The 22,647-nt window shown below is 40.8% G+C and overlaps 1 protein-coding gene across 1 annotated transcript in view; it reads left to right on the top strand.

The window, feature by feature from the left end:
- Pard3b (par-3 family cell polarity regulator beta) overlaps nt 1-22,647 on the top strand; it is a 993,468-nt gene that overhangs the window by 873,221 nt on the left and 97,600 nt on the right. The window contains exon 21 of the mRNA XM_028891309.2: nt 10,861-10,996. Coding sequence (XP_028747142.1) covers nt 10,861-10,996 — 136 coding nt within the window. The remainder of the gene's footprint in view (nt 1-10,860; nt 10,997-22,647) is intronic.

The following is a 22,647-nucleotide window of genomic DNA, read 5'->3' as shown; positions in this document are numbered from 1 at the left end:
CCCGTGAGTGTTTTCCCTTAAAGTGCCGTGGAAAGGAAAAGTCTTTGTCAAGCCCTAAAGAATTGGTTTCATTTGTTTTGTTTTGTGTGGCTTTAACCTTCTGACCTGTAATTTGGCAGCCAGTACCTTTCCCCTAATGGGAAATTTGTCACTATATTAATGATGTGTCGTACATCATCACCAGTCCATCTCAGATGAACAAGAGCTGTGGTTATAGAAAATCTGGGAAGTTTTAGTACCCCTCCCCTAACCCCAATCTTCAGTGGTCCTCGGGTACGGCATCTAATCATTTGGGAGATGGGACTAGAAGGTGAATTTTGCCTTGATGTAGGTAACTAATGTGTTTGAATTGTACACACACACACACACACACACACACACACACACACACACACACACGGAAAAGTCACAAAATGCAAGAAAACCCCATAGAGGTCAAGTGTTCGTCTCACAGATTAGTTCCTCCAGACTGATCTTGGTAGGAAGTCTGTTAAGATGCTGCTGTTGTCCTGCTTGAAAGTCTCACTGTCCCATTCAGAAGGATGAGTAAGAGCGAGCTACTCAAATCCTTTATTCCCCACAGTTCCTCACACACTCCTGCTCTGACGTGGCCTGCAGTGTGCTCTTCCCTGTAGCTTCCCTTTGCGTGTTCCATTCCCTCCTCTTCCATGTCTAGCCTCCTGGTCATATCTATGTCTCCTTTTCTCCACAAAGCCTGACCTCCCCAAGTGGAGCTAATCACCTCGTCTGTGGCACTGCCGCAGGACTTCATTACACGCCATGATACTTCCTCATGATAATTGCCACATTGTGCTATCATTATCTATTTATGTCGCCATTGCCCCCATTGGACTGTGAATGTCCCTGAGGGTTGGATCTGGATCGTAATCCTCCCCAGAGATAGGGACATGGCCCTACTGGAGAAAAAGTAAAATTCAAAATGCATGTACAGGTCAGAAAGTCAGAAAGCAGTTACTAGAGAGATCCTATAAGGCAGCCAAGGGCCTAAGTTTGATGTCTAGTTACTGTTTTCCATTCCAAGATGAAGAGGAGATTGGTATTTTTCTAGCATGGCCTTACAAGAACCTGAACATCTTTATAACAAATGAAATGATCCATAGGCTGTGATAATACTGACTATCCACAGTCCAATGATCCCTGAGGTCAGGAGGTCAACAGAGAGCACCAGTGTAGCCTGGAAAATGAGAGTTATGGGATATCCTTGGACCCAATGTCCTTTTTAGGCAACCCTTTAAATTCAAGAATCTATGTTGATTGGGTGGTTATTCTAACAGTACTTAAAACTGCAGATGATCTCAGCATTTGTGCAATGCAGGGGTAAAAGAAATTAAATGTAGATCCTCTCAAAACCAGTCATTAGTAAGTTCTTAGCCTGGTGGACCTAGTTGTTTTAACAATAATAATATCATTATACAAATTACCTGTTTATCAGATTATGAGATTCAACACCACAAAGCTATGATCCGAGCATCACTTCTGGATGGCTAGTTTGTTATATGTGCTATTAATAGACACTACAGTAAGGACTAAGTTACATGTATGTGCTTGGATATAATACTTTGATTCTTGACGTCTAGGCGTCGATCTAAATCATAGCTTTTAGGTTCTCTCAATTGGAAAACCTGTTTTAGTATATTTTTCTCTGTCATTGTTGTCACTTTCCTAAACTCTTCTATTAAAAGAGAAGGTGGGAGGCAGGACTTGATGTGTAAGAAGTTACAGTCTTAACTCCTGATGTGTGTACGTTCTCCAGACTGTCCTCTGACTCCCAAAGCTACCATCCATGCACTGAGTCATTAGAATTTCCTTACTTTCCCTTAAAATCATGTCATCTGTTAGGGCTTACTTCCTTGTTATCCAGAAGGGAAGACATAGATGTCCAGCTGTTGAGAATCAGTAGGTTGATGGCACTCCATGGTCCCCTGGGGGAAGAGACCCTCTATTGTTTCTTTTAAGGAAGAGGGAATTTCACGGAGGCCTAGAAAATTCCCAAGGTTTCATGGCCTGCAGCCCACAAAGGCTTGTTTTCCCAGAATGACCCTGAAAGCTTAATCCACATCTAAATGTCAGATGTGTATTCTTAAAACTCAAGCTGTGTTTGATTTAAGCCTAGAAGGTAATAATTTTATCTTTTCGTTCCTGTAGCTATTGGTGAGAATCTCTTTGGAAGGTGTGTGTGTGTGTGTGTGTGTGTGTGTGTGTGTGTGTGTGTGTGTGTGTGTGTGTGCATATCAGTATTAATTTGTTCAAGAGCCACACACAGTAAAACTTTCTTCCTCCTTGCCTTGTCCTTTGCTCAGTCTAAGAGATGGATGTGAGGTAAGATAACACAAACTTTGTAGGCTTCTTCCATGTAACGTTTTAGCTAGATTTTGTTCATTTTATTTTGGATCATAAAATCCTTGGACAAAACGTTTAAGATTTCAAGTGGAGTCATGTCTTAAAGTTAGTTTTCAAAGTCACTATGTGGTATAAAATCTGTGTATATTCAGAACTAGCCTGGAAAGACATTACAGGCTATATTGATTATTCCTCCTGACCTCTCAGCAACCCCACCCAATGTTGTTTCCTTTAGCTCTGCATTAGATGGCTCTCCCCTGCCTGAGCAGCAGCTGAAGCCATTGACTTGCATATGCAGGACCATGTTGGACCCATAATGCCAGTGTGAACACTGGAATCCCGTACAGGACACCATAAAACACAAGTAATAAAAGGTTGCAAGAAACTAACATGAACTGAAGGAAACTAAGTAAAATTATATCCGGGGATATTTCAGTGGATGGAGGTTTTGATGGAATTCTATAGCTGTTAAAATTGCCCAAGCTTCTGTTTTCATCTAAGCTCTGATAAATTAAATGTGTCAATTAGACGCAGTTCTGACGCAAGGTCATGTGAGAATAGCAGTGTCTACATGGGTTGCAAGACAAGGCATGGTTCATGTATCATCGTAAACAGAAGACACATATTCTTGTTTGGCAAACACATAGAGATGAAAAGATAATCTTGCCACCACTCTGTGTGAATTTTTCAACTAGATCTTAAAATAGCTTTTTTTAAGAAGTAAACATTACTTCTTAAAAACTTAGTAAGTTTTTCTATGATCCCATGTACTTCATATGGTTTATAAAATAGATCATTTATATATATATATACATAAATGCATATACATATATATCTTAGAAAGGTCTAGTATATATGTTAATTGCTTAAGATTACAAATACTCTACTATGTATATTAGAGGAAATGGGCCTTATTAGTATTCAACTATGAGTAATTCAATGGCCATTTTATGATTAAGACAAAATGGCCTTAGAAATTTGACTACAGCCAGCAGGCCATTGTATAGTAGGAGAATAATATGATTACCTGACACAGGCTTGTAAAGGTGAGTGGATCATGTGTTATTGTTGAATTGTGAACCACACTGCTGGTGCCACTCTGAGGAGTTTCAATTTCTTCTGGAAGAAGAGACAGAGAGAAGCAGGGTGTTCTGACCTCAGAGAACAGCCCCGCATTGTCTCAGGTGATAAAGAGCAAGAGAGAATCTGTACCTTTTATCTGAAGATAGGACATCGATCTGGTGGCAAACTCTAGTCACAACACTCCAAAGCAGGAGAAAGTTGCCTTTCATGAATCAGTACAATTACATTCAAGGTAAATAGTAGCTGTGTTCATGGTGGGAGTGCTCACCATTATGCAATCAAAAGTGTCAAGGGAAGGGGCCTTTCATTTCTTTATGTTCCACCACTATGGCTTGATTCACTGAGGTCAAAATCCAGTCTAGGGTTCCAATTTCCAAGACAAATTTTCAAGCTGTAGAAGTCATAGGGTCAGTTCATCTAGGACGGATGGAAGTACAAGACATGGATCTCAAGGGAAGCAGATGCTGAGGACAGGAAGCCTGTGGAGAAAGATGAAAAGACAGGCTGGCAGTGCCATGGCAAAGTCAGGAGCCTGGTAGCCAAGGCACATTGTCACATTATTGCATCTGGGTCAAATGTCACCAGCACAGCTGGAGGAAGGACCAGGATCCAGCCTGAGCTAATATATCATCATGTTTTGTGTCGATTTTTTTCACTTCCTATGACCCTCACTTGAACAGCAATTCCTCTGAAGCAGGTTTTGAAGACCCCCCCCCCCACTGCATCCACATAAACAATAGGCTAGCACAGCCTTAGAAATGTATACTGATGCATACTTTTCAAAGGTGTATATTAATGGAGAACCTATGTTACTTTCCCATTCTTCTGCCACCTCTCTGTTATGTGAAATGTCTATCTTAAGGAGCCTAAACTGTCTCCTGACTTCCTATGAGTATGCTACCTGAGATAGCTGAAGGAAGCAGTCCATGAAGAAAAAGGGGATTCCACCCATAAAAGTTGACTTGGTCTGTTACTAATATTGTTTGCCTTTTCTCTAAACTTGTCAGTTTTGTGACTTAAATGCAGTTATACTAAACAAGTGGTTCTTCATTGCAGAACTGTTTTCATCACACAGCTAACTTGATTCTGGTAGAAATCAAATATCCATACAACCGAGGTAAACCCTTATTGTTTTAGGGACAGACTATTGGCAAAATGCAGAGTATCGTTTTCACCAAAGCTATTAGGAGCAGAGCCTGGACCTGGCAGCTTCAACAAGCTAGGCTCAGCCAAATATCCTCAATTGGCCAATTAATTAGACAAATACTTCTAAAAAGCCAGAAGAAGGAGGAGGAGGAGGAGGAGGAGGAGGAGGAGGAGGAGGAGAAGAAGAAGGAAGAAGAAGAAGAAGAAGAAGAAGAAGAAGAAGAAGAAGAAGAAGAAGAAGAAGAAGAAGAAGAAGAAGAAGAAGAAGAAGAAGAAAAGAAAGGGAGAAGAAGATTTATTCAATATAGCCAATTGGGAAATGGAACAAAGAAGTACAGTCCTTCTCCAGTCTATCTTCAAAGCCCTGAGCGTGAGGTTCAGGTTTAAACAGAAGGCAAGGAGTAGGCATCAGTAAGAAGACTTGGTCAAGGTGTGGTTCTACCCATCAGCATTGTCTTGAATCCAGTCTCTCCTGCAAGGTGGTCTGACAAGTTGTCAGATAAATATGAAATCTCTTTCCAAGACAAGGTTCCCTCTCAATCCCCCCTCCCCCACCCTGACTGACACTGGGGTTCTTGCTTTTTATCATTCTATCAGCATTACACTTCTGAGAAATTTTCAGCTTCTCAGGGCCCATTGTTTCTGTAATTTGATAGCCAAAGGGAAGGACACAAACATCTCCTTAGCATATCTTTACTCCTGTGAGGTAGTTAGATCATCATAGATAATGAAAGAGAATTTGAAAAGAAATCAGAAGCAAGAATCCCAAAATGCTATCCATGGATAGTCAGTTAGGGTCCCAAAATGTCACTGGATACAAAAATCAAAATATCTAATGCCAATGCAAGAACAGGTACTCTCTTAGAGAGGTTGGAGTTACATAATTACATTATTCAGTAAATGTGGAACCCATTTCCTCCTACTGGGTTGCCTCTCCACCCTTGATGTGATGGTATGTGCCTGGTCTTATTGTAGCTATCATGTGGTGTTTGATTGAGGTACCTTGGAGGCCTGCTCTTGTTTGAGGGAAGGTGGAGGTGGGTGGGTCTGGGGAAGAGGCGAGATAGAGGGACAGAGACTGCGGGAGTGGAGGAAGAGGAAAGTGCCATTGGGATGTAATATATAAGAGAGAAAAAAGAATAAGATCCTCAATACATTTATAAGAATCTCTCTCTCTTTCTCTCTCTCTCTCTCTCTCTCTCTCTTGGTTTTTCGAGACAGGGTTTCTCTGTGTAGCTTTGCGCCTTTCCTAGAACTCACTCTGTAGCCCAAGCTGGCCTCGAACTCACAGAGATCCGCCTGCCTCTGCCTCCCGAGTACTCAAAATGTTTATTGGGGCAGGAATTGTTTTACCAACAGAACGTAGTGATCATGCCCATGATAATGTGCCTTCAGCTGGATTGGTTTTTTTTTTTTAAGAATCTATTGTGGAATTTCTAGTATGACTAGCAAAATGAAATTCTACATAGACAGAACTTTGCCTGCTACAGCACTGGCTGCTTCTCTACCCTGGTCTTCATCCACAGTCTTTGTCTTCCACATGGGATCTTAGTCATATGTTGATTTTCTTCTGCACCCCATTCAGTTTTATGTCAGTTTCCCACATAAGCCTGTTAGTGATATAATATTAATTGCCCAGAAATGTCAGTCTGCAATTGCTCCAACATCGTTCTTTTAATGAATACAGACTTCATTGCTTGTATTCCTATTACTTTAGCTACTTCTATTTCTATTTTTATAGCAAAGATCTGTGCAAATAAAAGACTATCAAAAGGTATGCGTATAAATGTACTGTGCTAAATTCCCTCTGTGTTGAAATGCCTGTGAACTGTTGTTCCCAAATGCCTGCTGCATTTTAATGCCTTTCTCCCAAGGCAACATGATATAGAAGAAAAAGCTAGAGTTTTACAGGCACACAAGTTCTGGCCCACCACTCTCCACTCATGTTTCTTTACTTCTCTGAGCCTTGATGTACGAGTCTGGGAAATGCCAACAACAACATCGTCCTCACAGATTTGACTGGAATTGCATGACAGGAACACAGATACTATGTCTGGGACATCACAGATGCTCTGTAAAGCTAGTTTACTTTTTCCAGACCACAGCAGCCAGGAGAGAAGACTGTACCATGCTCAGACCGATACTTATTTCTAAGAAGTACTCCTATTGAAGGAATTATGAGCAAGGAAGAGTAAGTTTAGATTCCAAAAAAAGTATATAGTGCCTTGGTATAAAGGTTTTCATATAGGGTGAATATTTATGACTACAGATAACTGCAAAGAAAATGAAATCCATTACCAAATTAAGCTCTGTCCAGCTCAGCAGTGCTATAAGAAGGGCCTGTTTAAAGTTACTGCCTTTAAAGACATAGGCTATGTGACTGACAAGAAATCCTCAATGACATAAATGTCTTGGTATATGGCTTGAGTTAATTCAACATTCTAAAACCATTGCTGGTCACCTACATATAGACACAGCTATTTTTGTAAGAATGGCCAGACTTAGCTGGGTGTGGTCATGCACAGCTATAGTCCTTGCCTTGGTTCAGTAACAGACAGAGGATCCAAACTCCACTTTGCCCAGTAAACAACAAATACAGAAAGCCTAACCTTCCAAGTAGTGATGTAGATGTAAAGTGTTTAACCCTCTAAGAAGTTGGAGTTACATCAGAACTTGATGTGGCTTCTGAATATGTCAGGTAGAAGATTTCCCAGAATTCCTGTTACTCCGTTCCATAAAAGCAAGGAGATGGACCATATGGTACCTAGGGACCTCCAGGAGTCAAGTCCTGTGTGCTAGCCTTAAGTCTATGATGGTTTGGTGTTTGCTAGAGACTCAAGTCTCTTCAATATAAACAAGATAGAAGAATTCAATCATAAGTAGCTCCAGTCAACAGGAATGTTTGGAGTCAGCCCAACTTTCTTAGCCATCTATTATCTGATAGCCTCATCTTCTTCATTTTGATGAGCAGAATAATAAGCCTTATCTTTTAATATTCTTTTCAGATTTTGAGGTATTTTGCAAAGCTATTATGTTAGAATTATACATAAAGTCTATTCAAGTGTCCATTCCTATAGCTTGGTAGTGGTTTTCTGAAGTTCTGGTTTGAAAAGGATTCTGAGACTATCTAGGGTCTTTCAAAAAAAGAGTAATTGATTAGTGATGTGCACTCTGGCAGGTGGTAGAAATAAAAGTTTGAATCAGTATATTTATGATACATTATTATTATAATGGTTGATACCATAGCTACAAAATGTATAAATATAGCATCAAATTTTTAAATTTGAACAACTTCACAAAATAGAATCAAATGATTGCTATGCTTATGACATAATAATATGTAACATTTTATTAGTTTAGTGATAAACATATGTTTTATCTACTGAGAAACGCTGAAAACTGAAATCATAATATGTGATTCCTGACTTTAACATATGAAACACTTGGAAAATGACACTGTTGTTACTAAGGGCAGAAAGAGGTTTAGGAATGGGAAAAATAAGACCAAGATTGAAAGATAGTTCCAGCGTGTGATAAAAGACTTTCATTCTATTCCAAATACTGTCTTAGAATATTCACACTTGGGAGAAGACACAGCACGTTTTGCATGGAGATACTCCATGACTTTCTCCTGTTTTTCACTGGGGCCAGATTTCTTTTCCAGGTAAACAGTCATGCTCCTGTCGCCATCAGGGACTCTTTTGAATCCTGAGCAGCTGCTTTTATATTCTTGCCCTACTGTCTTATTTGAGAATGGCAAGCTGATCAAACCCATATTTTTAAATTTATGTATTTATAGGCATATGGAAGAACAGTTTATAGTCTGAATATGATTTTTTCCCACCACAAATGGAAGAATATTGTGATGTTTGGTCCTTTTATAAAAACAGTACCTTTCTTTCCTTTTTCTGTTTTCCTTTATTACTGATGACTTCATTCTACATGAATTCAATGCTTCAGTTTCTTTGGGGTAAACTAATAGATTATGTATGCAATGTTTGCACCACGGTGATTGAACTCATCTGGTGAGTTTGAATGCTGCTCTCGCATCTCTGTAACCAGCACAAGCCTGTGCATGGGATCCAGCCTCTGCAGTCTTATATTCCTAAGCAGCCCAGGCAGCTTTCAGAGTAGAGCATGCGACTCTAACCACATGGGCTCCAGGAAAGTTTAGCAGTCCCTTATTGTCTTGGGGTGGGGGTATCTTTTTTAATTAAAAAAAAAAAGGAGGAGAATTAGAACTATTTTCAGAATTTTTAAATACATCCTGAAGGAAAATAAAGGTCTGTGCCCTGCTCCCTGAGTGCTTAACTTGTTTTTTTTTGTTTTTTGAGATTTATTCTTATTATTTTCAATTGCATGTATGCATGTGTGTCTGTATGGGGTTTGTGCATTGTGAGTACAGGTACCCACAGAGGAACAAGGTAGCAGACTCCCTGGAGTTAGAGTTTTAGGTGGCTGTGAACTTCCCAACATGGGTGCTGGGAATGAAATTCCTCATAACTGCTGAGCCATCTCTCCAGCCTCAGGGTTTGCCTTTTCTTTACCAAAAGCATCAGTTTTTTAATCAACTGCCATCTCTGATGTTCCAGTTAAGCCCAGTGGCCAGTGCATACTCACTGGTGAGAAGCCACAAAGCCAGCATGTGGCCACACACCATCCACTACTTTGCCACTAAGGAGAAGACCTTGTCTTGCAAACATGTTTACTTATCGCTTTCTTTTCCACAACTTCCTAGCTTAATTTTCAAATACTTTACTTTGCTTTGAGATAGCTCTTTTTTTTTTAAATCAAATATCTTATTTAAATGTAAAACTCAACAGTCATACCTGAGGACCTTTATGACATGCGAGGTTCTTCACATCGGGGCCCCTCCATACCTGTCCAACAGTCACTTGTCCCCCTTTCCACAGTCACTCCCATATGACTCATAAACTGCAGCCTGATTCTTCTCCAAGGCTCAGGTCATCAGCAAGGCTCAGGACATGACACATATACCATCTGTCTGCTGTGCGGAGGAGGCAGAAGAAAGGCAGTTGGGACTGCTGCTTGTCCAAATGGACTGACTGGGAAAAAAAAATCCCCAAAGCAAGATTTTCTTGCTGTGTTCTTTCTCTCTACATGGAATTGGCTCCTCTCGCCTGCTGGTTCCTGAGTGTCTGTGTAGCCCGTAAGTTTCAGCTAGGATACCTCCTCGATGGCGCCTTCCACTGTCGTCTCCCATGGCCTGCTCTCACGCTGTCACCATTGAAGCACCCATGCTCCCATAACCCCTGTGCAGATGCCTCCAGTGACGGCCATCTTCGTTCCTCTAAGAATGTGATTCGTCCAGGAAAAGACTATGAAATGATCACCTTTACATCTCCCTATCTTAATGGGAGGTCTGACACAGTGGGACACTTAATCCTTAAGTGAACCAGTGAGGTTCAATGGCAGACCTGTGTATCTGTTTTGTCTTGCCTCCTGGGCTGGATTATAAAGCATAAGCATAATCCTGGTTCTGTTAAAATAATCGTAACAAATCAACCCAAACTAGACAGGGGCCACTGGCTGCCCAAGGTGGCACTGGGCAAGCTGGAAGTCTTGAGCAGAATCAGTGGCTAACACAGAGACATGACCCTTGGACAAGGAGCACAACTAGAACATTGGACAGCTGTCCATCTTCCCCTACCCACATCTTTCCCTTATTGCCATATCTTTCACCTTCTTTCTTTACCTATAGTCCATCTTTACTCATGCATTGGCCTACACTCTGCTGTCACACCACACACACACACACACACACACACACACACACACAATCCCCTCACTCCAAAAGTTCTTCAGTTTCACTAAAAGGAATGCTGGTACGTGCCAGTCAATCATTTGTCACATCCAACCTTCAGGTCAGGCAACTGGGATTTGATCTCAAATAAGCAATGGCATTTGAAAGAATGAGATACTCACATTAAAATTTAACCAAACACTGTATATATGACTGTAAGAAGAAAGTAGTGCATTTTTTTAATTGCTCTAGAAGGTCAGGACATTACCTTACTTTCTCATTCCCAAAGCATTTATTAATCCCAAATCAGATCTCTTGACCCATGGAGTTAAATGTGTGTGTTTGTGTGATGTCTTTCCTTTGCTCATTTTTATTACTGATTTCAACACTTCCCTAGTTTAAATTATTTTGTCAAATCTTACAGATTTGGATGTCAGGCCCTTTAGCAGTGAGAGGAAAAGGGGATTCTGAGGCTTTGTGTGACCATGTCTATTCATGTGCTACAGTGGCCGTCCCATGGCTGGAAACAATGACCGCATCCAGAAGCTTCGGAAGGAGTACTATCAGGCTCGAAGAGAAGGCTTCTCTTTGTATGAAGAGGAAGAGGGACGAACACGGCCATCTGACCATGACCTTCGCTGGGTAAGCCCATGCCTGATTCCAATCATAAATTCCTCTCCACCAAAATAATTCAGAGCAGCAGTCCACAGTCAGGTCAGGAAAGTTCTGTGCAGATCGGGTTACACTCAGGTTTCTGGAGTTTTATAGATATGAACATTACCCAGACCACAGTCATCTTCTCCCACAGAAGTTGTTTATATAAAGCAAACCACAGAACTGTACTTGTTCATTCTGTCCTGCTCTCACGCTTACTTCCTGTTGGGTACCTCACTGGTCTGGGGCAAGCAGGTCGGCTACTCTAAAGAGGACAAGGAAGGTTTGCGTACCTTACTCCTTCCGCGTCTTCTCTTAGACCTTAAATGTGAGTTATTAGAAGTAAATTTCAGAGTATTATCGTCAAAGTTATCAACTGTTTGTGTCTGAGATCTGAGCAATTCATGTTCCCCAGATCTTACCAATATAATAGGATGGTGTGTCTTGAGATAAGGGAAGTCTTTGTAGGAGGATCACTGGGCTAATTCATTCAACATTCAAGGAACAGAAGTGAATGTTGTCAGCACTGCAGGGAGACTCTGGTTTCTCTGTGTAGCACTTTCTCTGTCTTGTAAGTACCTCTAAAATTCACTCAACTCATGAGCAACCACAGAAATGCCCAGGGGCAGAGCTTAGAGTTGGAGATAAGAACTTGTCTGTGACAGTGCCTAACTTGCAGCTGGTTCTCAATACTTATCACATTAGCTCTTGGTACTGTTACTGGAACAGAACTGAGTGTGGGCATTGTAACATCCTGGCTGTAATCCATCCTATGTGTCCTCTTGAATGATTGGGGCCTTCTAGTCTCCCATCTCCTTGGAAAAACAAGCTTATTAAAGGACGTTTCCTGCTCTAGGTTTTACACATATTTCTTCTCGCAAGATCAAGGTGCGGAGAATGGAGCTAATTCCCTTCAGTTTTCATACCTGCATCATAGGAGGTCAGGACTGACATGTGGGCCAAACATTAGTCCCAGTACCTCCCATTGTTGTACAAAACAATGGCACCTCCTCAGGACAGGAGATTCCTTTTCCTAGAATGGAGTTTAAAAACACTAATGGTGGCACACACCTGCCATCCTAGCACTGAGGAGTCTAAAGTAGAAGGATCAGGAGTTCAAGGCTAGCCTCATTTATATGGGTAAGATGCAGGTGCATGAGATCTAGTCTAAAAAAAAAAAAGAAATGTATAAATACATATTAACAGAAGTATGTTGGGTACATTGTTGATCCAAACCCAGAGATGTCAGCCTCTTTGGAGAAAGGCATGTCAGGCTGTATCCGAATCAGTAACTATTTATGTTTCCTACAGATGTTAGAATTAAATAGCATGATATGTACGGTGGTGAAACAATGTGTCTCTTAGATTCTCCAAAGTAGAAAAGAAAGATTTCTATGGAATAACAGATGCAATAATAATTCACCCTGTCTCAAACTTGATCCCGATTGATTCACTGCCTTCGACAAGAGATGAGAGGCACTTTTTAGGCAAAGCTCAGACTCGCCGAACAAACAAACACCAGGGATAAAGTGATTGCCACCCTCCCAGGAACAGAACATCATGTCCAACCCATTGAACAGTTTCTATGAATTCCTATGAGCAGAAGAAGAAAGTGATCTTAGAATGACTAGTCCCTGTTGTTTTGGCTTTATGTAAGACTTCTTTACTTTGAGCGAAGAGGATGAAGATGCTAAGCCTCAAAGAGACCTAACATGCCTGTGAAGCTCACCAAACCTGAGCTGGAGGCTGGTCCCTTGGGAGTTCCCTTTTCTAATGATTCTCTTTATACCAAGCAAACTTGTAACCAAACAGTTCAGTGACTAAAAAAGTGTCTATTTTAAATTTGTGTTTCCCATGCTCTGGTGTATTGAGCTTTGCCAAATGTGACCGATTTTATGTTTCCCAGACAATTTGAATCGAAGGCATCCCAGAGGGATGCTGGGAACCACACTGTAATAAAAGACAGGCGTTCTCTGTGATGGCCTGAGATACTCCAAACTGAGGATTAGGATCTCAGCACCCTTTGCACTCTTTTCCCTATGCCAAAGAAAAACACTGGTACCTTTTGTCTAGAGGAGGCCTGAGAAATTACACCTCTGTCTTGCTCCATTTGGAAAGATCTAGGAGAGCAAGTTTAGAATGTTAACATTTCATTTCTGTCTCTCAGCCAGACCCAACAAAGCATCTTTCATGAGACTGTAGTGTCTAGAGTAGGCTGGTCCTCAGCACCACAGAAGTTCTTATTAAAGTCAAATCAAGGGATAGGGAAGGAGAGCTACCCCTAGCAACTTATAATTCTCCAGGTAGTCAATAAGGAATCTGATACTCAGGCTCAATAATAGAAACTGAGCATTGGTTCCTTCCACTTACATAAATCTCTAAGAAGTCCACATTTGCTTACAAAATCATCCTCATCATCATAATCAAAACTATTTCACAGATTTTGAGATGCCCCAGTATATAATACTCAGGTCAAGAGACCTAAAGAATGTTCCCCACAACCATCCTATTTCAGTAAACTTCTATGCTGTCAAGAAAGAAAGTAAGAAAATAAATTATCCTGCAACTATTATCCTTCCTTCCTATCCTCAGGACCACTCTGGGGATAACAAACCTGCAGATGCTCAAGTCCCTTATTTAAAATGCTGAGGATTTGTGTAGAACCTGTAGGCTTTCTCCTATATACTTTGAAGCCTCTACAGACTGTTGATAATATCTGATGCAATGTCAATGTTATGTAGATGGTTTTTAATCTCTATAATTTAGAAAATAATGATAGGAAATTATATAAATGTGTTCAGTAATATGCATTGTGTGTACACACATATCTGTGTGCTCATGTTTGTAGATGAACAAGTATACAAGTATATATACATATGTGCCTAGTCAGACTTCCTTTGGACCACCAGCTCCCAAATAATGACATGGAGACTTCTTACTAATTATGCAAGCTTGGCCTTATCTTAGGCTTGTTCCCAACAAGCTCTTACAACTTAAATTAACCCATTTATATTGATCTACATTCTGCCATGTGTGTGGTTCATTACCTCTCCTCCATACTATATATTTGACTTTCTTTGTGTCTCACTGATGAAATCTAAGCCTCTCAGGTTCTTCCCAGAGTTCCTATCTCTGTTCAGAAGTCCCATCTATCCTTTCCTGACTAGCTATTGGCCATTTAGGTCTTTATTAAACCAATCATAAGGTACCTTTCACACAGTGAAATATCCTGCAACATTTCCCCCTTTTTGTCTAAATAAAAAGGAAAGGGTTTAACTCTAACACGATAAAACTATATATGATAAGAACAATTATCAGGTAAGAATTACATTCACAATGTCTACTCCATCTGTATTTGACAACTTTGGAGAAAGTATTCTATTATCTATCCTGTCCTGGGTGAGTTCAAAGTTCAGCAGTCAACTTCCTTTATGTCTTGCTTGTCCAGTTTGGACAGCATACAGTCAGCAATCAAGGCAAGGGCAGTTTCTTGTGCAAATTCTAGATGGAGGTTCTTCAATGTCCATTATCTTCTCTGAAGTAAATTGGTGCCGCCAAGAGCAGACATATCTCACTGTCATGAAAAGCCTTGTTATTAAAAAGCTTAAATGCCATATTCAATAGAACTCTGAAGTGTTTGAAGACCACCTATCTAAAATATATGTCTGAAGCCAGGCGGTGGTGGCACATGCCTTTAATCCCAGATCTGGAGGCAGAGCCAGGCACATCTCTGTGAGTTCAAGTCAGCCTGGTCTACAGAGATCCAGGACAGGCACCAAAACTACAAAGAGAACCCCTGTCTCAAAAAACCTGTGTGTCTGTGTGTGTGTGTGTGTGTGTGTGTGTGTGTGTGTACACATATATACATTATCTGTTTGACCTTTAAAACATCCTAACATGATAAGTCTATTGTTATAGATGACTACTAACTTGCATTTCTTAATTATCCTAAATAGTTTATAATAATAGCTTTGAAGGACTACCATTTTTAAATGAGTTGTATAGGTACAATACTTTAAACAAAAATAGAAACATATATACAGTTTAACAAAAATAACCTTAAATTTGTATCAATATATAAAAATCCATACAATATAAATAGTTGAGACTAGTAGTTGCTTTTCAGTCAGTTCAGTAATGTACCATTTTGTCTTATCGTTCCTATATCCCCCCCTTTTTTCTTTTCAGAAAGAGATCCTTGAATCTAACCTCCTTTATTTAGTTTCGTATCTCACCATGACCAATAACATCCTGGAACTAATCCCCCTAAACAATGACAAACATCCATAACCCACCGAATGACCAAAAACACCCACCCCACCTCTTAGGAATGTGGGCATCATGTTCTTAAAATTACTCCCTGTTATGTGGGTCAATGGCATCTTTGGGGGAATCTTGAGAAAATTGGGATAACTGTCAAATCCTGGAAAAGCTCACTGTATCATTTATCCATTCTCTGTGTGATGGGAAAGTACAGAGCTTATCTGAAGACCTGGCTGGAGTAGTCTGTGAAGTTGGACCCTCTTAGCTAGTATTTTTGTAGTTGTTCTGGATGCAGACTTTTGGGGACACTGCAACAGGCCTTCTAAGAGGCTGCATCCTGGGCTACTTGTCTTTGTTGGTGTCTGGTCCTTTTTTTCTCTGAAACACACAAATGTTTAAAGGTAACATAGATACCTGCATTAACACAAGTATGGAATATGTGATATGCACAAGTCAGCTAAAGATGATATTCTGTTGTATGTCTGAGCAGGTAAAAGGCACCTGTCAACTTTATAAGGTCATTTGGACTGCATAACCAAACTGTAATATAATCTCCATCCATGCCATATGAAATGATGACATGTAACAATAAGTCATGAGGACTCTGTAGCCAACAAGATTTATCATGTCTCATCTAGTCTCAGAGCTGTTCCCATGTCAAGGGATCAGCATATGCATCACCTGTCTTGTAGTTTTTGGTTGTTTTTTTTTCCTTCATGTCTGCAACCAAATCTGACCTCTATTAATTTTAAAGGAATCCATAGCTTTTCATTTCCTGTGGAAACTAAGGCATAACCTCTCCCCCAATGCAACACACTTCCTGATTTCCTTTCTGAAATGACAACATCATTAAAATATATAGGCTGGTTTAATTCAGTAGTTTCCATAATCCAATGTATCTTAGCAGCTGTTGTTTTTTGCTCATTAGCATTTAAAAATTTTAAAGTTAATAAAGCACTATATAGGATCCAGACTCCCTGCGTATTCCCATCTTTCTGTGGCTTATTCTTTTTATATTGCTTTATTCTTTCTTTAAAGATTTTTTTTAAACTATTTGCTTTTTTCTCTGTCTATACCCATTTTCTTTTTTTTTTTTTTTTTTTTTTTTTCTTTAGCATCTAAGCACATTTTTCAGCATACTTTCCTGTTCAGGTTTTTTCTTATCTGGACCTGGCTTCCTGTGGGCCTGCAGCCTTTTCTGACTGCTTGAGCCAAACCTTAAACAGCCACCCACTGTATGGCTCCACTTAGCCATGGTGCTTGCAGCTGGCTTCAGCCCCTACACCCCACCCCTTGGGTCAGTTCAGCAAGCTACCCCACTGGTTCTGGGCTGCAATCGCTGTTTGCCTTTCTGTAAGAGCTAAGCCTCATGCTCACAGGCACCAGCTGGGAGCCATACCTGTCTGCTCCAGCTCTGGGAACTTGTTGTACCCATGCTGCAACAGACATTTCTACCTAGTGCTGAGTAGCACACCAGCAGTTTTAAGTGTTCAGCTGCACAGCAGGGCCTCTTAAAAGAGCTGCTTCTCTGTATGCCTTTAGTACCAGGCCTTTTTGAGAGACTGCAGTACTAAGAAGCCATATATAGCTCTGTGTCCAGAACTTTTCTCAGCTTCCTCAGGACCTGTGTTTGGATATACATGCTGTACGTTGACCACCAATTGTAGTCATACTTTCTTTGGACCCAGCTACCAAATAATGACATGGAGACTTCTTACTAATTATGAAAGCTTGGCCTTAGCTTATACTTCTTCCCAACAAGATCTTATAACTTAAATTAACACATTTCTGTTAATCTACGTTCTGCCACATGGCCCATTGCCTCTCTTCCATACTGTATGTCCAACTTCCTCTGTGTCTTGCTGGCAAAATCTATGCCTCTCAGATTCTTCCCAGAGTTCCTATCTCTGCCCAGAAGTCCTGCCTATCCTTTCTTGCCTAGCTATTGGCCTTTTAGCTCTTTATTGAACCAGTCAGAAGGTGCCTTAAACACAGTGTGATAAAATATCCTGCAGCACATGCATGTACATACATGTGGAGTCCAGACATGAATGTCAGGTGTCATTCTTCAGGTTCTGTTCACCTTTTCTGTTTTGTTTTGTTTTGTTGGGGGTAGGGTCTCTCACTGGCCTTGGATCACTTAGGCTAAGATGGCTGATAAGGAACCCTAAAGATTTCAACAGTCCCCACCTCCCAGCACTGAGATTAAAAACATGTTCCACCATGCCTGGCTTTTTTTCTTTTAATGAAGGTTCTAGAAATAGAACCTGGATTCTCATGCTACCAAGAAGAGTACATTACTAACAGAGCTATTATCACAGCTATCCAGACGCATGAAAACAAACATTTTTTCAGTGTTTGGTTGACTCTATAGATGCAGATGTCCAGCTATACTCTCAAACTAAATAAAAATAGCCCAGAGAGAAATAAAGTATACTCACAAAAGTCTTTAAACCCAAAATGTTTGCTGAAGAGATTATTAAATGAATATCTTAAAGTATTTTTTCAATGGGTCTGACATTTTTTTCTTCCATACTACCACACACTCAGTGGCTTGAGCCTAAGGCATCTCTCACAATTTCTTTTCTTTGAATTTCTTTTGCATTTTCTCCATATCCTGTTCGATTTTAATAAATATTTATTTCCTCAAACTCAGTTTCAATAAATATCCATTTGCTCAGCCTCAGTGGAGGCCAGTCATTGGCAACAAGAATATGGCATTATGTATACTTTATGGAGTAAACTCACAATCTGGCTAAGGAATGTATGTATCTAAGCCAACACTCCATAGGACATGTATATATAGCAAATGCTGTAACCAGCTCCTACATGGACTCAGGGCAAGTGAATGTGTTAGGTCTGCAGTCAGTCGCAGACAAGGTGATGTGGAAGCTATTTTAGGCAATCTGGGACTTGCTTAAGCCAACATACATTTTTATTATTATTATTATTATTATTATTATTATTATTATTATTATTCTCTCATGTCAGTGATTTATTTTTTCTTCTCCAAACCAAAATAATAATGGTAATAATAACCTGCCTGATTTATTCACTTCATCCATTCATTCATTTTAAAACAAGTAAACACACAAAGATTGTAAGGTTTGTAAATACAGGCCTGAGAGCTGAAAAAGCCTTTCCATCAGCCTCTTTTGTAGCTGTTTTCCATCTAGGCTCTGAAAAGCTATAAAGAATTGGTCTAGAGAATTCAATGGCTCCGAGTGAAATGGCCTGGTGGGTTTTTATAGGACCAATTAAGTAAGCAAGGCATGCTAGCTGTGAAGTGTTAACATTTGCCAAAAGAAAACATGATACCTGCTATCTGCTGGTATTTTTATTTTCTGTAAAACTTGTTAAGACTGTCACAGTCCTCTGGCAACAGGCTGCCTCTTTTATTAGCAGATAAAGATTATCTGCTTATTTAATAGCAGCATGAATATCCTGTAAGTAATTTCGGAAATGGGATGGCTCTCCAGTTTTCTACAACTGTCCATACCTTTATTATCACCTTCTTCATGAGCTGCATAGTGTGTTATTATGCCTCTCTCCCCCTTTTGAAATCCTTGGCTAAATTAGAAGACTGTTTATTCATAAGAGTTTATAGACTCTTCAATAGGAAAAGGGAACAAGTGTGTGTGTATATGGAAGAAATCGTAGTTGACATACCTAAGCCTAACATGACATGCTAGTTTCCACTTGACATAAAAACTTGGTACTACAACTTTCTAGTAAGGGAGTTGTCTCAGGTACTCTATGGTTGCAAACAAAGAAGATGGTTAGGTTCATAAAGGAAAACACTTGAGAAGGTTTTCTCATCCTGTTAGGGTGGTAGTCTAGTTGCCAGGATGAAGGAATGTGCTTAGCAGCCGACCTGCAAAGTAAAAGATAAACATTTGTGCTCAAAAGGAATGAAGAGCATGATGCTGAGGTCATCCTAGGCATCTTAAGACAGAGAGTGAATGTGGAAATACCATAGACAAATATGCTAACTAGTTTTGTCACCTTTACAAGGGCTAGAGTCATTTGGCAAGAGAGACTCTCAACTGAGAAGATTCCCCTACCAGATTGGCCTGTGGGCAAGCCTGTGGTGAATTTTCTTCCTTGATAATTCATGTGAGGGCTTAGTTCATCATGAATGATGCTAGCTTTGGGCTAGTGGTCCTGGGTGCAATAACACGGTGGCTGAATAAGCCATGGAGACCAAACCAGTAAACATCACTCCTCCATGGCCTCTGTATCAGTTCTTACCTCCAGGCTTCTACCCTGCTTGAGTTTCTGCCCCAACTTTCCTCAGTGATGGACTGTTACTTGGATGAATAAACCATTTCCTCCCCAGGATGCCTATAGTTACTGTGTTTCATCATAGCAATAGAAAAGTAACTAACTGAGACAGCAAGCAAATACAAAAACAATCTGAAGATTGTTTTCTAAATATAAGGAGATAGATAAGAGTGTGAGCTCCTACTGCCAATGGTCCAATACCCCCATTAACAGGAGGGAATGGGTGTGATCAGCAATCAGGGGTTATCAAAACCAACTTTGAATTCAAATTATATAAATGTTGTCATCTTACATTTTTAAAGATCTCATGTGTTTATTCTGTATTTTTCCTGTTTGTTGTTAGAAAGAATGGATGCCATTAACAATCCCAAATTTGTCATTCTTTGCTACATAAAAAGAAAAAGATGTGGCTGGGCAGTGGTGGCGCATGCCTTTAATCCCAGCACTCGGGAGGCAGAGGCAGGCGGATCTCTGTGAGTTCAAGGCCAGCCTGGACTACAGAGTGAGTTCCAGGAAAGGCGCAAAACTACACAGAGAAACCCTGTCTCAAAAACCAAAAGAAAAGAAAAAGATGCTTTCTTTTGTCTTCTGGTCTACTACCTTTGAACTATCCAAGCATATAAATGATTTTTTTCTTAGTTATTCATCTGAAATTACCAAACTTCTGGCTTTATCATTACCTGTGGAAAGTAGCATTTTGGTTAACCTTAAATCTAAGAGTTATAAAAGCAATAGGATTCTTTGAAATTACAAGAATGCTGGCTCTCTTTAGACAGGGTTGCTCATACATTTTTATAACTGCACTGGCTACTTTGATGTCACCTTGACTTGAGTTAGAGTTATTTTGGAAGGAAGAACTTTAACTGAGAAAATATCTCTACCAGATTGGCTTGTAGGAAAGCCTGTAGGGGGGATTTTCTTGATTAATGATTGATGTTTAAGGGCCCAGCTCACTTTGTGTGTAGTCCCCCTCCCCTAGGCTGTTGGTCCTAGGTGCTACAACCATTAAGAGCCTGTAACAGAGCTCCCTCATGGCCTCTGCTTCAGTTCCTGCCTTCAGCTTCCTGCCTTGGGTTCCAGCCCTGCTTTCCCTTAGTGACTGACTGTTACATGGACATACACGTTGAAATCAATCCTTTTCTCCCCAGGTTGCTTTTGGTCATGGTGCTTCATCACAGCAATAGAAACCCTAACCAAGACAATAACATGCATTTTTGAGACGCATATAGTCTTTTATTAAAGTCTGGAAGCCATGGTATGAAGTAAAAAATTAGAGCCATTGACAGTATGTTGCAGAGATGGCTGTAGTTTGGGGGCGGCACCGGTTTTTGGTCACCGTAACCAAGTACCCGAGATAACTAACTTCCAAAAGTAAAAGGGACGCCTGTGCTCACAGCACTGAATTACCGCCACAGCCACAATCAATTTGGCCCATCGTTTTCGGCCTGTGGTGAGCAATCGCATCACATTAGATGATGAGTAGGACAGAAAACCTGCTTATCTATCACATGTCCAGGAAACTAAAGAGAAGAATCAAGGCCTGGGCTACCACAGTACGTTCCAGAGGCTCGCCCACAGTAACTAAAGAAGCTCCCATTAGGCCCCCACCTCTCAAAGGTTGGACTTTCCCATAGAATCACCCTGGGGACCAAGGCGCTAACATATTGGTCTGTACGGGGAAGTCAAGATTCAAGTTCTTTCCCTATAGTATTCAGCGCCTGCTTGGTAGATTAGCTCTCTGAACTCCATGCCCAGTTCCCTCCCCATGGTTGACTCCATCCACAGATGGCCACTTCCCTCAGAGCCCGGAACAGCTGAACCAAAAAAAATGTAAATGATGTCAAAAAGAAAACAAAAACAAAAAAGAGAGAGAGAGAAGAAAACCTACTGTGTCTGTGAGTTAAGTGAACTGAAGCTTGACTGAACTAGACATTGGTAAAGCATGAAATGCTATTTTAATGGCTGGAATTTGCTCACCTGGGTTCCAGGAAGAGATGAAACTCGGAAGAAAAGAGATAGAAGCAATTGAGGACTTTTGTGGTTGGTGGTGGTGGCTTTAGCCCTTTATGTTTCAATGTTGCTTTTACAGGAACACACTGCCATACCAGCTATATGGAGGGAAAGCTGGGGTATATAACATGTGAGTGAATCTCCAGCTCTTAAACCAGAGCATCCATCATCTTGAAAGGAGGCAACATGTTTACAAGCAATCCCCAACACAGAAATAAACTGTGTTGCAGAGACCCATTTAGAAGTTGGCAATTTAGAACTAGCAATAGATCTTCCCGTAGGAAAAAAAAAAAAAAAAAAGAAAGAAAGATTGGTTATGGGGATCCCAAACCAGTGTCCAAAGTCCCCACTAAAATCCAGTAACATTGGGCTGATTATAATGTCATGGCTGGAACGGTGGCAGGGAGCCCCAGAGCTAGAAGAAGAGAAGGATATTTCCTTCTCTCTTTCCTGGACAAATACATGTTTGCCATATTCTCCAGGCCCTACCCGTAAATGTCTCCCATAAGTCCCTGACCTTGAGTTGCCCCTGACTTCCCCATCATGGCTCTCCACAGAAGCTCACTCTTCCTCCCAAAGTCCGGTGCTCAAGTCTACCTCTGCCCCCACCTCTCCCCCACGCCCAGAAGTTACCATTTTCTCAGTGTTTGCTCCCGGAAGTCTGTTCCGACCCATCAAGTCTGAGCACAGGAGACCGGTGCAGACTACTCCCACAATTGAACTTCTGGATCTGTGTGTCGTCACCCCCACCACCAGCCTGTGCCTCCTCCAGCTCTTCTCTTTTTATGTGGGTCCTCAGTTTTGTCATGGGGCCCTGTCTGACTGGCTTCCTGTGACCAGTGATCTGATTCTGAAAATGGAACTGATTTCTTCAGCAAACTGGTCCTCCCACCCTCAAAAGGAAGCCTTTTGTTTCTAAAGCTGCCTTCTGGGGTCCATGGCACCAGTCATTTATGTAAAGCTGGCCATGACTCATCAGCCCGGGAGGACCATCTGGCCTGGAAGGCAGATACCCTGAGCCACTCTGTCCACTCATCATGCCTTTCTAATGCAGAAATGGTGAAGGTAGCCGGAGCACTGTT

Source organism: Peromyscus leucopus, chromosome 13, assembly GCF_004664715.2.
Source record: "Peromyscus leucopus breed LL Stock chromosome 13, UCI_PerLeu_2.1, whole genome shotgun sequence".
Lineage (NCBI taxonomy): Eukaryota > Metazoa > Chordata > Mammalia > Rodentia > Cricetidae > Peromyscus > Peromyscus leucopus.
This window is presented reverse-complemented; position numbering and strand designations above follow the sequence as displayed.